Source organism: Melitaea cinxia, chromosome 22 (genome assembly GCF_905220565.1).
Source record: "Melitaea cinxia chromosome 22, ilMelCinx1.1, whole genome shotgun sequence".
In the NCBI taxonomy this organism is placed as follows: domain Eukaryota; kingdom Metazoa; phylum Arthropoda; class Insecta; order Lepidoptera; family Nymphalidae; genus Melitaea; species Melitaea cinxia.
The window spans coordinates 7990655-8004096 of NC_059415.1; the positions used below are offsets into that span (position 1 = coordinate 7990655).

General features: G+C 34.7%; 2 protein-coding genes and 1 non-coding gene across 3 annotated transcripts; 1 reads left to right on the plus strand and 2 right to left on the minus strand.

Annotated features, from left to right (window-relative positions):
* Positions 1-5495: 5495 nt before the first annotated feature.
* Positions 5496-6182, minus strand: LOC123664439 (histone-lysine N-methyltransferase SETMAR-like). The gene is made up of 2 exons (XM_045598983.1): positions 5920-6182; positions 5496-5616 (listed from the first exon to the last, which is right to left on the minus strand). The coding sequence occupies exons 1-2, from the start codon at positions 6180-6182 to the stop codon at positions 5496-5498; spliced, it is 384 nt and encodes a 127-aa protein (XP_045454939.1).
* Positions 6183-6220: 38 nt separating this feature from the next.
* On the minus strand, positions 6221-6688 carry LOC123664440 (histone-lysine N-methyltransferase SETMAR-like). The gene has a single exon (XM_045598984.1). It carries the CDS (start codon positions 6686-6688, stop codon positions 6221-6223), a length of 468 nt encoding a protein of 155 aa, XP_045454940.1.
* A 1481-nt stretch (positions 6689-8169) lies between these two features.
* Positions 8170-8288, plus strand: LOC123664838. The gene has a single exon (XR_006744943.1). It is a non-coding gene; the product is annotated as a 5S ribosomal RNA (ribosomal RNA).
* The last annotated feature ends 5154 nt before the right edge of the window (positions 8289-13442 follow it).

Sequence of the window (13442 nt, forward strand, 5' to 3'; positions counted from 1 at the left end):
AATATTGCAGAAAACGCTTGCTTGTGTTTAAAAAAAATACTGTGTATAATATTCTTCATAAAATGGTTGTATTGTTGATACTTTACGGTTTTTTTTTTACATAATTTGGTACCTATACGAATGCAAATAGTGAGGTAATTAAGGACTTTTACCGGTTATTGATTCAGATCTTCATCTAACATATAATGTTGTCCAACAGACAAAAGACTGAGTGTTTTTTTTTTCTCTTTTGCTACAAACTCTAATGCTACCAATATCGTTACTATATTTTTAAGGGCACATCCAGGAAATATACCCAATGTTACCGGTTCAGCGAGCTGGATTTATAAGGTCTTGGTTCGAATAAATTCCGACGTGTATGCGTGTTCCGATTGCCATGTTATATACTTATGTATGTTTTATTCGATTTAATACACCCGCAGGCTTTACGATCTACGAACTACCCCGAACATGTGTTAGTAGGGACGTCCAATATTTTTATTTCACGTGGTGTAAGATTGTTTGTAGATACTAGTTGATTGATATTTTTATGCTTTATTTATTACATTTTATAAAGAGCTTTTTTTAAGGTTATGCGCTTTAATTTTATACTTATTACATTAATAAAATTATTAAATTATTAAATTTTACAATACTTTTATTTTATTAATGTGAGTTATAAGTAAAATTAAAAAAAAAGTATTATTTGGCAGTGATCTTCTGTAGGATTAACGAATTTCATCAGTCGAGCTGTTCCAGATTTTCATAAAGTAACTGATATTATAAATGTCAGTATATCAGTAACTGATGATTAACTAGACATCTAAAATCTCGAAGACCTGGCTCAAAAGTGTGCCAAGAGACACAGTCGAGAGGGGGCTCCTCCACCGATGAATCTCCAATATGTGTGTCCAAAGTGTGGACGAATGTGTCGTTCACGGATTGGCTTATTCAGCCACGAACGGCGCTGTCGCATAAATAACACAGACACTGATTAAATCATCTGTCAAGATGTTACAGGCCTTAATTTTAAATAAAGAATAAGATAATAACTTAAAAATAGAAATGAACTCAAAGCTACAGACATAAATAATTAAAATTTAAACAGCATTAAGCGAAACGGACGGGGCGGTCAGAAAAACTTACATATGCGTACGTGAATAGTTTCGTCAGAGCATACGGACGCCTCATGAATATTCCATACATACATACATACAAGTCCGGCGTGATTTATAGCGGGCCTTCCGTCTTACGTAGATTTATGCGCCGTATGAATTAGATTTGCGATGTAACCGAATCCGAAATCTTAATGGGGGAATTGGGACATGCGAGCTTAGTGATTTATTAGGTTGTCCCTTGTTCTGTTCAGGTGAGTTTTATAATTACAATGATTCGGATTTTAAAAGTTATATTTAGTTAACAAGTGTAAGGCTCACCTGATGGTAAGTAGGTTCGATACTCACCTCGAGTCTGGCTGTAATATCTTTTATAATATCTTTTATATCTTAAAACTAAATTCAAATTACGGTAAAAGTTCATCAGTTATAAAACGTAATAAACAGGCAATTAATCCTAGTAAAAATAACAGAGGCCACAATCCTTCAAACTGTGATTAGTTTACGATCTCAGCCTCGAGGAGTTCTCGAACTTCAGACTTAATTAAATAAACTGATTTGTCTCGAAGGGAACCGTTTATTTTATTCGCAAACTCGCTAACCCTTACTATGAAATCTCGAGTATATAAGACGTTTACATATTTGATTTGATTATATTGTACTCTAGACATGTTGTTGGTTTAACATAACGCAGGTGTGATGCGGCGTCTAGGCTTTTTAAATGTTTGATTTTTAAATAAGGCGCTGGCAACTAAGAGGACTTGGATGTTTCTTATTTAAACACAATATATGTTTTTGTAAATAATTTTTAAGTCTACAACAATTAAATGAATAAGTGATCAATTAGAGATCGATAACGAAATAATTAATTTCAAATAATAATGTTGCTGTCTTCCCTTTTATCTCAAAAAATCTATAGCTTGCATATGTCCGCAGGATAAGGCCTTCAATTCGTACTTGTACAAGCGGAGCAATAAATATAAAAGACAACACTCTTGCCCAAAATATTGTTACAAATAATAAAAAAAAAATCTATTTCACGTAACATTTATTACTATTACAGTGTGTTAATTTAATACATTAATGTAAAATCATTAAAAATATATAAAGCTTATTCGAAGTGGTCTCCATTAGCTGCAAAATAGATTGGCGCGAAAATAAGAAAACAATGAAAAATCATATTAAAATGAAGATTCCAAATTCAAATGTAATATTTTGTTTATTTTTAATTGTAACAGTATTTATGGCCAAACTATGTAAATATATATAGTATTACAGAAAAAAAATACTAAGTTTAAAATATTGTAAATGAAAGCAATCAGTAATACAGTAACTAAATTTATTTGAAAATTGTAAGTCCTTTGTTTCATAATGCCCTTCTACAAGTCTCGTTCCGGACAAATTGACTTTAGCTAAATTATTCAATATTATTTATTTAACTGTTCAACGCGTAAACTTCTTAAATTAATTTACTTGTGTTAATTGCGTGTCGTTGTTGAATTCATTTAATTTTTAGGTGTTAATTGATTTAAGCTAAATGAGATTATAAGGGCTGGTAGAACGTTTTAGCGAATTATTTAGTCATATTTCATACATTGTGAACACCTCACACAGTATTAGTTAAAACGCACGACGTCGCAATTATTCGTGATGTATCGCATCGCGCTTCTCTAGAATATAATTATGTTATTTTTTGAGCGTTACAATATACGTTTAATACGTTTAGTTTACAAATATTTGTCTAATTAAATTTGAATTACAAACGTTTATCATTTAAAATATGCTTTGAATATAGATTGAGATGGTTCACAAAATATAGAGTTGCTTCAAATTTTCAACAGTCTAGAAAGATAACTTTGAAGTATACCACAGCTATCAGCTTATAACAATAATGTTACATATACAATGTACATATACATGTACAATGTTGTTATACAGCGATATCAATAAAGTAGCCAAACAGTAATAAAAAAATATATTAATAGTGATAAAAAATATGTGCACGATCTCAAAACAAACAGATTTCAATTCAAACGTTTTTTAATTACGAAAAGTGTAACAATATTTTTATTGTAAAATAAATGTTCCTAAGCGGTATACGGAGGTAAATACGAAATCAGCGGTAGCGAATGTTTTTAATAACGCCGGCGAGCGCGACGCGGGCACAGTTTTCCGCTAGAGAGCGCTCTTTAAGTAGCGGGGCAAATAAACTCGTGATGCTGACGACGGCTTTCTAGGGGTCCGCGGGCAATTTCAATATAAATATTATATGTACATATATTATACAACCGTATTAATTCCAGCAACGCTAAGGTGGCAAGCAAGTCTAAGGCCTACCTTGTGGTAAGAGGTTACTGTAGTCTGTAGACATTTGTAACACCAGAAGCATTGAAAGCGCGTTGCCAACCCTACCCCCTTAACTAAGCGTAACTGAGGTGGGGCACATCAGGAATTTCCTGCTCAAAATATGGAGCAGCCTGACTGGGGTAGTACCCGACCTTACAGAAGATCACAGCAAAATAATACTGTTTTCAAGCAGTATTGTGTTCCTGTTGGTGAGTAAGGTGACCAGAGCTCCTGGCGGGGTTGGGGATTGGGTCGGCAACGCGCTTGCGATGCTTCTGGTGTTGCAGGTGTCTATAAGCTACGGTAATCGCTTACCATCAGGTGAGCCGTACGCTTGTTTGCCGATCTGGTGACATAAAAAAAAGTAAAAAAAAAGTTCCTGACATATGACAGAACTAGTATTTCCTGTAACTGTGTCGATGAAGTTTGCCTTTAACAAAATTGCCATCTACTTACAAGAAAAACAACTTCAATCCCTCAAGTCTTGTGCTATCTTCGCGGCTAATTTCAGTAGGCTCGATAAGAGCGGGAATGCTGATAGTGGGTAGAGCTATTTTAATGGTTTCTTTTATAGAATCATGGCGGGAAACCTCCCTGAAATCGTCGACGCTGTATAGTCCGAAAGAATCAACCTCGTTTCAACACTGACACCTTTGTAAGTACAAGGCTGCTCCGAACAGGAGACTGACAGTAATCTGAAAATTTTCATTATCAAAAAGTGTCCTAGGGATTTTGGATGGCACTGCGTGTGACACGAGATTGACTTTTTATTTGGTAGAGCTAAAAGTCTGGCATGGCTTTGTTACTTGTAAAATTTTACACAAATTTTTTGTGAGTATTAAGAAGTAACAGCAGATCTTAAAGTGTTAGTTTTGTAACTCTTTTGTTATCAATATACGACGTAAACGACTACCAAGTCGTGATTACTTTAATTTCCAGTTTTATCTTGCATCTATAACAACAATAATTTGAATGAAAAATGTCGAATAATACATGCTTGATATCTACAGAAAAAAGAAAGCCGGAAGAGTGACCCTTAAATCTTTTGATGCCACCGTCACTAATTAGTAAGTTGCTTAGGTCGAGAATCTTCATTTAAAATAAATTTATATGAATTTCTAATGAACCGTTTAATGTGGCATAAATTTTATTCGTCAGGGCAGGAGTTGGTATGGTTTTAAGCCATACACATTTAAAAAAAAATATTAAATGTTCGGAACCCTCATTGGTATCGTTCCGCCCTTGTCCTAGTCTTCCGCTAGATAGCTCAGTGAATTTAGCGTGTTTCCCAGTCGACTGCTAATGCGAGCTAACATATTTTGTTACGCTACCATCTGCTTGCAGTTTTCGCTGTTCGTATTTTAAAAAGCCTACAACCATTACTTTTTTTTCAGAAACTTAATTGATATTTGACAAAATTATTTTTCAGACTTTATTATATAAATTTGTTAATATTTTAATAAGGTCTTTTGTATACGTAATGTTAATATATTTATTGAAGCTATACATCAAATTGTATATTATTTTGGAGATGTTAGTCACAATTCTATTGCGCTGATAAAATATGTGTAAGTACCATACTTGCAATTTTTATGCTATCACATAGGAAAAATTTCTTTTCCTAACAAAAAATAGCCTCGAATCATTCCAGGCTAACTTCTCTATACCAAATTTCATAAAAAATTCACACTTATTATTATTTTAGTATATTCATTTACATCGCTTAAGCCTGTAATATCCCACAGCTAGGCCTCTTTCCCCATGTAGGAGAAGGATCAGAGCTTAATCCACCACGCTGTTCCACTTCACGTTGGCGGATACATTTCCAACTATGACTAAAAATTCGTTATCAGGTGTACATGATAATAAGCGGAACCGATGGCTTAACGTGCTCTCCGAGGCACGGTGGGGAGCCCCACAAGGACTGCACAATCACCTGCTTTAAGCGAAATTACATCAGCTAAATGTCACTACTAAATACATACATTAGCTACAGTTATAATTGTACAAATCGGGGATAGTCAAATAGTACAGTTCAACTAGATTTAACCGGATCTAGCCGGATTTAACCGGATTACTACTGCTCTTGATTGACCCGCGCGTGACTCCGTTGAGGTTTACCAACTGAACTAGTTGTTTCATAAAAGTTTTTGACTTGGTAAATTCATTATTCAAACTGTTTTTATTTTTTACTATTAATACCTATGAAATACCAATGAAATTGCCGTTTTTGATGGAATAAGTTAACGCACTTTTTTTTAATATTTTTTTATTTTATTATTTAAATTAATTACCCATGGAATCAATGCATTTTTGCCAAAGTAGTGGTAACTTACCAAAAAAACAACTCAACACACTCAAAACAAACTCTTCAAAGGCATTTTGTACTGCCTCTCGGGTATTTAATTTTTTTCCCGCCAAAAAGTTATCCAAATTCTGGAAAAAGTGGAAGTCTGTAGGAGCAAGATCTAGTGAATACGGTGGATGACGGAGAACTTCCAAACCCAGCTCTTGTAACTTGGAGACCGTCTCCTGTGCAGTATGAGATCGCGCGTTGTCGTGCAGCAGCGAAGCCGAGCGATTAACCAAAGCTGGTTGGAGACGTGCGAGCTTCCCCATTATTGTGTTTAGTTCTTCACAGTACATATCTGCAGTAATGTTCATGCCGTTTGGTAAGAAATTGTGATGAATTACACCGGTGCTAGACCACCAAACAGTTACCATCACTTTCTTAGGAGTCATTTTTCGTTCAGGGTATTGTTTAGGTACTGAACCAGGATCTAACCAACTAGCTGAGTACTTGCAATTGTCGAATAGAATCCATTTTTTGCCACAAGTAACAATGCGATTCTGTCGAGTGCGAGTCTGTTGAGCAGTGCAAGGCACGCCTCGACGCGTATTTCGCGCTGGCGTTCATTCAATTCGTGAGGCACCCATTTGTCGAGTTTCCTTATCTTGCCAATTTGACGCAAATGGACCAATATTGTTCTAGTGCTAACTTCGAAAGCTGCTGCTAATTCAGCTGTAGTTTGAGAATCATCAGCCCCTACAATCACCTTTAATTCGTCATTGTCAACCAACATTTTCGGCCGACCACGTGGTTCATTTCTTAGGTCAAAATTTCCGGAACGAAAGCGAGCAAACAAATAACGGATGGTACGATCGTTAGTAGTGTTCGCACCGTAAACGTCGTTGATGTTGCGTGCTGTTTCTGCCGCTTTGCTACGACGACGGAACTCATACTCCATAATCACTCGAATTATTAACATAACCATGATGACGGAAAACGTACAAATGCGATGTAAACAGAACGCTGACCATTAAACAAATGACTAATTATAAAAAAGAATTCTATATTTTTAAAATAACAATAATTTGAAATTCGAGTTCTTAGCGATTTTTTTTTAGTTTTTAAATAGCCAGTACGACGAAACGGCAATTTCATAGGTAAAGACCTAATATATTTTATTTATGTTAGTATGACATACAAACTTTATTTTATTTTCCTCATTTCTGGAACATGCGACACTGCACCTCCTTCAAATATATGTCGGGAATGCCGTCGCAGAGTGAAAATTTTATAAAGCCCGATTTCGCTTCAGGAAAGATACATCATTAAAAAAATAACTATAAATATTAAAATGAGCACCGTTAAAATAATTTCATCAAAGTAGGACACAACAGGAAATGCCTTAGAGGAGCAGCTCAACCGGGAAGTACCCTTAACCTTACAGAATTTTTTTAAATAATACTGCTCAAGTAGTGTTGTGGTTCTGTGGTGAGTAAGGTGGCCAGAGCTCCTGGACAGGGTTGAGGGTGGAGTCAGCAACGCGTTTGCGATGCTTCTGGTAGTCCAAATGTCTATTAGCTACGGTATCTGCATACCATTAGATGGGTAGTACGCTTGTTTGTCATCTTCGTAAAATACAAAAAAAGGAAAAAAATAGCCGGGACTCATTTAAATTTTAAAGGAATATTTGGGAAAATTTGATTGGTTGAAGAATAGATCGCACAAGAGGATAAAAAAAGTATGTATTTAAGCTCCGACATTACTGGAGTTTACTAAAAATTAAAACGCATTAATTGTATCAAATTACAATTGATTAAAATAATAAACTATAAAATTAAAACATAAATTGAGGCTTGCTATTCATATCGGTGTAGTAAATGCTGGTATTTTATTATACCTGTATCTTGATACAGCTAACTTGTGTTTGCTTTAAAAAAAACCGACTTCGATGACATCGACAATACAATGTAAGTAGACGAAGAAATGGTCACGTATTTAACGCATTATTAGATACTTTAACTCAAAAAGTTCTTGTCAGATCTAGATTAAATATTAATGGGAAAATTGTCAAAATCGATCCACGCAGTCAAAAATTCTCAGGTGACATACATAAAAAAATACAATCGATTTGAGAACCTCCTCCTTTTTTGTAAGTCGGTTAAAATAATGTATTAATCTTAAAATTAAGCGTTACGTTGTTTGTCCGCGATAGACTCCTATTAACTATTTAACCGATTTTAATCAAATTTGCACACCGTGCGCTGTTTGATCCAACTTGAAAGATAGGCTATGTATTATTTTGATATATGTAATTACTATATAGAAGAAAAAAAATGCGTTACGAAATCCCTCAGCTAGTTTATCAAAGGAATTTGAGTTACGCACGTAGAGATAACACAGTTTATCAAGTTTGGGTTCGATATTTAAGATAATTCCGTTGCCAACGTCCATACCACGTTGAATACACCGGTTCTCGTCCGATCACCGAAGTTAAGCAACGTCGGGCGCGGTCAGTACTTGGATGGGTGACCGCCTGGGAACACCGCGTGACGTTGGCTTTTTATTGTTTTTCTTATTACATATGTTTCTATGATCCTTCTCTTTTTTCGGAAATCGTTTAAAACGCACTGTAAAGCTTCACTCTAAGTTTAACACAGCGTTGTTTGACACGGTGTCACTCTCCGTATCATTTTACAGCGTTATACGAGTAAACTCCAAGAAAATAAATGAGCTCCCTTAATGCTACTGAGACTATATCGACTTATTTGATAGAATAAGAAAGTTCCGCGCACGTTCGGAAGTTTGAAAAACTTGTGAAAAAATGAAATTACCTCCGTCGGGGGAATTTCGAGGTGACTTAATATTGACTTGTATGCTAGCGAGTTTCTCTTCCGCAAATATAATATTCCGAAGGTCGAATACGATTATTAGCAATATTTTGAGGAAAAATCTCTGCTCATTCAAGTGTTAATGTTTATTTCTATAGTATAGTATATACAACAATTAAACATGTTTTATAAGATAAAAAAATATATATTATAATGATTTTTAATGCTTTTGTTTAAATTTATATTGTACACATACGAGTGTGTACACGTGATAGGCGATTGTTATTCAAAGTAGGGAATATTTCCACCAACCCGCAGTGGAGCAGCGTGGTGGATTGAGCTCCGACTCTTCTCCGACCTTTGTGTTTGAAAATTCACCCCCCAATAGACGTGCGAGTAAGTTCGCGAACTTGTGGCTCGACGACCTTTTTCGCTAGTGTCACCCTAAGTACGCGTACTTTAAATCCGCCAAGTAAATTCGTTGGTGATCCGACAAATTTGAAATTTTGCTCGTAACCCGCTTCCGCTCGTACGTGTGGCAGCACTGCGAGCCGCGAGCCGCTAATTTTAACCGACTTCCAAAAAAGGAAGAGGTTCTCAATTCGATTGTACATGTATGTTACCTCAGAACTTTTGACTAGCTGGACCGATTTTCATGATTTTTGTTTTAATCAAAAGGTTGTTGTGTGTCGCGTGGTCCCATTTAAATTTGATTGCGATCTAACAAGTAGTTTTTGGGTTTAATGCGTAATTACTTGACTGTTTTTTTGTCTACCTACGATGTGTTACTTGTTGATAATTATGTATCGCCAGTCCGTCGACGCGCAACACTTGTAGTGTTAGTATTTGTAATTTTTGATTGAGAAATTACTCAAAATGAATTGTTTCCGAACTTCGTCTTTTTTTGGTTTTAAAAATGTATTACCATACAATTTCGTCGTCGACACAAAGCGTTTTCTGTCGACGACATTGCAATACAGAATGAGTAAGTTTCACGTGTGTCACCGACGTCGAGCCGAGAAGTTCGCGATATTAAAAACCGCGTACTACCCCCCTTTTAACAGGAATTAAATTTAACATTGCTCTACAACTAATTAGAAATGAGCTATAAGATAATGTTAATGTGTTCTGTCAAAGTACATCTATCTCTTTCTAACAAAAGCAAATTGGCCATAAGAGTGAAGAGTGTAGGCGATGAATATTTGTTTACACTAAAGGATAAGTTGGATACTTTCATAAGGTTCTCTGTTCACCGAATGTATTACAATGTACCGCGATTAAGTTAAAGTATACCCGATACAAAACGCCTTTAGAATTCAAAAGTCAGTAGAAGAAATTTCATCTTCACACACTAGATCTCGAATGGTCCCGTATAATGTAGGACTATTCTGAGGACCTTGCATTAGTTAAAGAATGAGCTTCCGGTAGAGAATTATTTCTATGGACTATAATTTATGGTTTCACAAAAGGGGCGTGATAAGGTTTTTAATTAGTTAGTAACGCTTTTGTTATGCTCATGGTGTTGCGAGTCTGTGTAATAATAATTAACAAAACATATTATGTTTTGTTAATCGATTATTATTATCGTACTTCGTATTACTATAAAAAAAGGAATGTATATCGCAGTACATCGCACAGATTTCACTGAATATTAGTTTTTTAATACATTCTAAGAATTCAAAATTTAAAAATTTAATGTTTAATGACAAGAATGTTTCCTATTAGTCAATTATGTTTCATACCTACACATGTGCAAAAATATGTATTGTAATAAGTATTAAGCTTCAATTATTAAACTGATTTTTTTCTCATAATTGAATGACGTCGAGCATTACTATTTGTTTTTTTTTTTAAATTTTTAAATTTAGAATTTCGTTTTTGAATTGTTTAGAGTTTTTATTAAATCGATATAAATCTTTTTTTTTTTTTTAATATTCTACAGTCAGAACATCAAAGTAGAAAAACAGTAACATGTTAGGAGCACTCGCAGATATTAGCTCGTCATCCATCACTCTCAAGCACTCTGCCAAATGACCTGAAACCTGCGAATAAAAGTAAAATCTAACGACCTGCTTGTACGACTGGTTTCAGGGTTGCTAGGTTAAAATTATTGTTTTTAAAAAAAATATCTAACATTCACAAATATCATAAGTACGAAGAGTATCGCTAAGAAACATATTATTATTAAGCTATTAAGTTATGATCGCGGAGAGGGTAGTTTTGAATTAATAATAATATTGCTATGAGATGATGAAATTTAAATCACGCGTTTAACTCATAAAAAATTCGTGATTTTCTTCTGAATCCCTCCCTCCACTTTCGAGACTTACGTGATTAATGGACTAGGCATATGCTAATTGAAAAAGTTTTGTTGGTCGGTTATCGCAGATGCTAGTAATCCTGTTTTTCGTTTCAGAATAGTGGGTTTGATCTGGGCTTACTAATGTGCATTTAGTTGGCTATATTAGGTACATACAATTGTATGTTTCACCTACCTTACTGCTGCTAATTTTCGCAAATAAAACAAATAAAAATAAAAGTTAAAATGTAAATATAGTTTGTAATATTTAATTGCTATGAGTGAGCTCACAAACGCGCTGTATGATGATTATACGTGAACTGTTGTATGTAGCTAATAAATTGTGCAACTAGTGTAAAATGCTGATCAGGCGATATGTATGTGCGGCTGATCCGTTCATAAATAACCAACTTATGAAATATAATTTGGTAAGGAAAAAAACAACTTAACAGCTTTTTTATTTCTAGCTCCAATGACTCCATTTTTCCCTTAGAAATATATTCTTTATTTCCTTATTCATAAAAAAAAACAAAAAACAAAAATAATCTATGATTGATTATTATTTTTAACACGAGAAGCTAGAGACGAAGCGAAGTGTTCTCGAGCTAGAGCAGTGGGGCAGGTTAACAGTCATCTATCAAACTCGGTGCGAGGGCGCGTTTCGCCTTACGTAATACCATTCTTACTCGAGGGAAAAGGGATACTATTTTTATATTTTATTTTTTCATTTTTTTTGTTTTGATAATAAATAATAACTAGAACGTTAGCTAACACACTTTCAATTAAAATAAATATATCTTTAAGTTACGTAATACCATTGCTTCTTAATTGATTACGGCGGCTTTCAAATTTTATTATATTTTTTTGGACTCCTTAAGAATCGATTTCATATAAGACAAAAGGAATAAAGTAAAATATGAGGTATAAAAAATATGAGGAGTATAATCTACTACGAACTCGTTATGTTTTTGTAACACCATATATATCATCGTCATATATAGATAGCGTTACGACGTTATCAAAAACGCCAGATGATATGATATATAGATGGCGTTATTTGATTTGTTTATTTACCATTTTATATGAAATTAATCTTTTTATTAGACTATTAAACCTTTTTGTGCCACTTTAGGCAGTCGATCTGAAAGAGCAAACTCCAGTCGCGCGTCAGAGCTGACACATATACTTTATTTTTGCTATTTTAACGTTACTTTTGTTATTTTTATTTTTATTTCGAAGCCAAATAGTACTGTAAGAAAATAGATCATAAAATTAGATCATACACGAAGAAAGATCCACGAAAAACAAAGGAGTATAAGAAGGTGCATGAGTAAAAAAAATTTTCGACTGAGAAAAATTAGGTTTTTTGAAATGAAGTTTCTTATTACGCGGTAGCGTGATAAGATTTTTTCTGAAACTTCTTGCTATAGTATAAAATTAGATCTCAAACGCTTCAGTTTGTAATATCCCACTGCTGGGTATAGGCCTATTTCCCCATGTAGGAGAAGTATCAGAGCTTAATCCACCACGCTACTCCAATGCGTGTTGGCGGATATATTACCTACTAGCTGTGCCCGCGGCTTCGCCCGCGTTGAAATCAGTGTTTCACAAAGTTTTACCAGCAAACTTCCAGTGAAACTTTCATCAAAATCGGCTTAGTCATTCCGTAAACCTTGCTCTTGAAGCACTCTCTCCATTGGTGAAACCGCATGAAAATCCGTTCAGTAGATTTTGAGGGAATCGACCACATACGCTTTTGGGGACTTTGTTTTATAATACACTAACTGTTGCCCGCGACTACGTTCGCGTGGTTATGAAGATACGCATTACTATTAAGATGTTTAACGCAAACTTTTTTTATTTCAGTCACTTGAAATGCTTATCACACTGAGTAACTTTTTAAAAAGCACAATTTAGTATAATTTAATAGTTATTTTTATAAAACCTCTCTATACACCACAAATTTTAGCTTTATTTTCAGGCTGCAGTATAAATAACCTATCAGGCGAGCTTATAGCTGCTGTACATGTTTCGTACAAACTATAATCGCCAATTAAACCCTCTTAGCGGTGGAATATCGCAAAATCCGTTCTTAGCGTTTAGCGGACGTCTACTAACTATAATCTACCTCCCTGCCAAATTTCATTTTTGCCCATCTTGGATGGATGGGGACCATCCAGCGGTTTTTGAGTTCTCGTGATGAGTGAGTCAGTTACCTTTCTCTTTTATATATTTATTTATATTTTTATAGATTACGATGCATTATTTGGACACCTCCGTACCATCTATAGAGCATACATTTTAAATTTCAAGTCTCTTACTTCAAAAACATAGGACTTTTATACAAACTTCCAACCTCCGTTTTATCCTCTCAAGAGTCGAATTTCGTAAAATCCGTTCTTAGCGGATATCTAAGCCCTATAGAGAGCCTACCTGCCTAATTTCAAGTTTGTAACTGTTATAGTTTCGGAGATTTCGTGATGAGTGAGTCAACCTACCATCCCCCCCCCGTTTTAATCCCGAAATGGAGATAATTTCTAAAGATACATTATTTGGACACCTTTTCGCCATCTATAGAGCATAGA

What these genes read in the sequence shown, in the direction of transcription:
- LOC123664439 (XM_045598983.1), bottom strand. Translation starts at nt 6,182, where the DNA reads ATGACTCCTAAGAAAGTGATGGTAACTGTTTGGTGGTCTAGCACCGGT. An exon ending in GAAGTTCTCCGTCATCCACC is followed by an intron (nt 5,617 to 5,919) that starts GTATTCACTAGA and finishes AAATAAAAACAG; the next exon opens with TTTGAATAATGAATTTACCA.
- LOC123664440 (XM_045598984.1), bottom strand. Translation starts at nt 6,688, where the DNA reads ATGGAGTATGAGTTCCGTCGTCGTAGCAAAGCGGCAGAAACAGCACGC.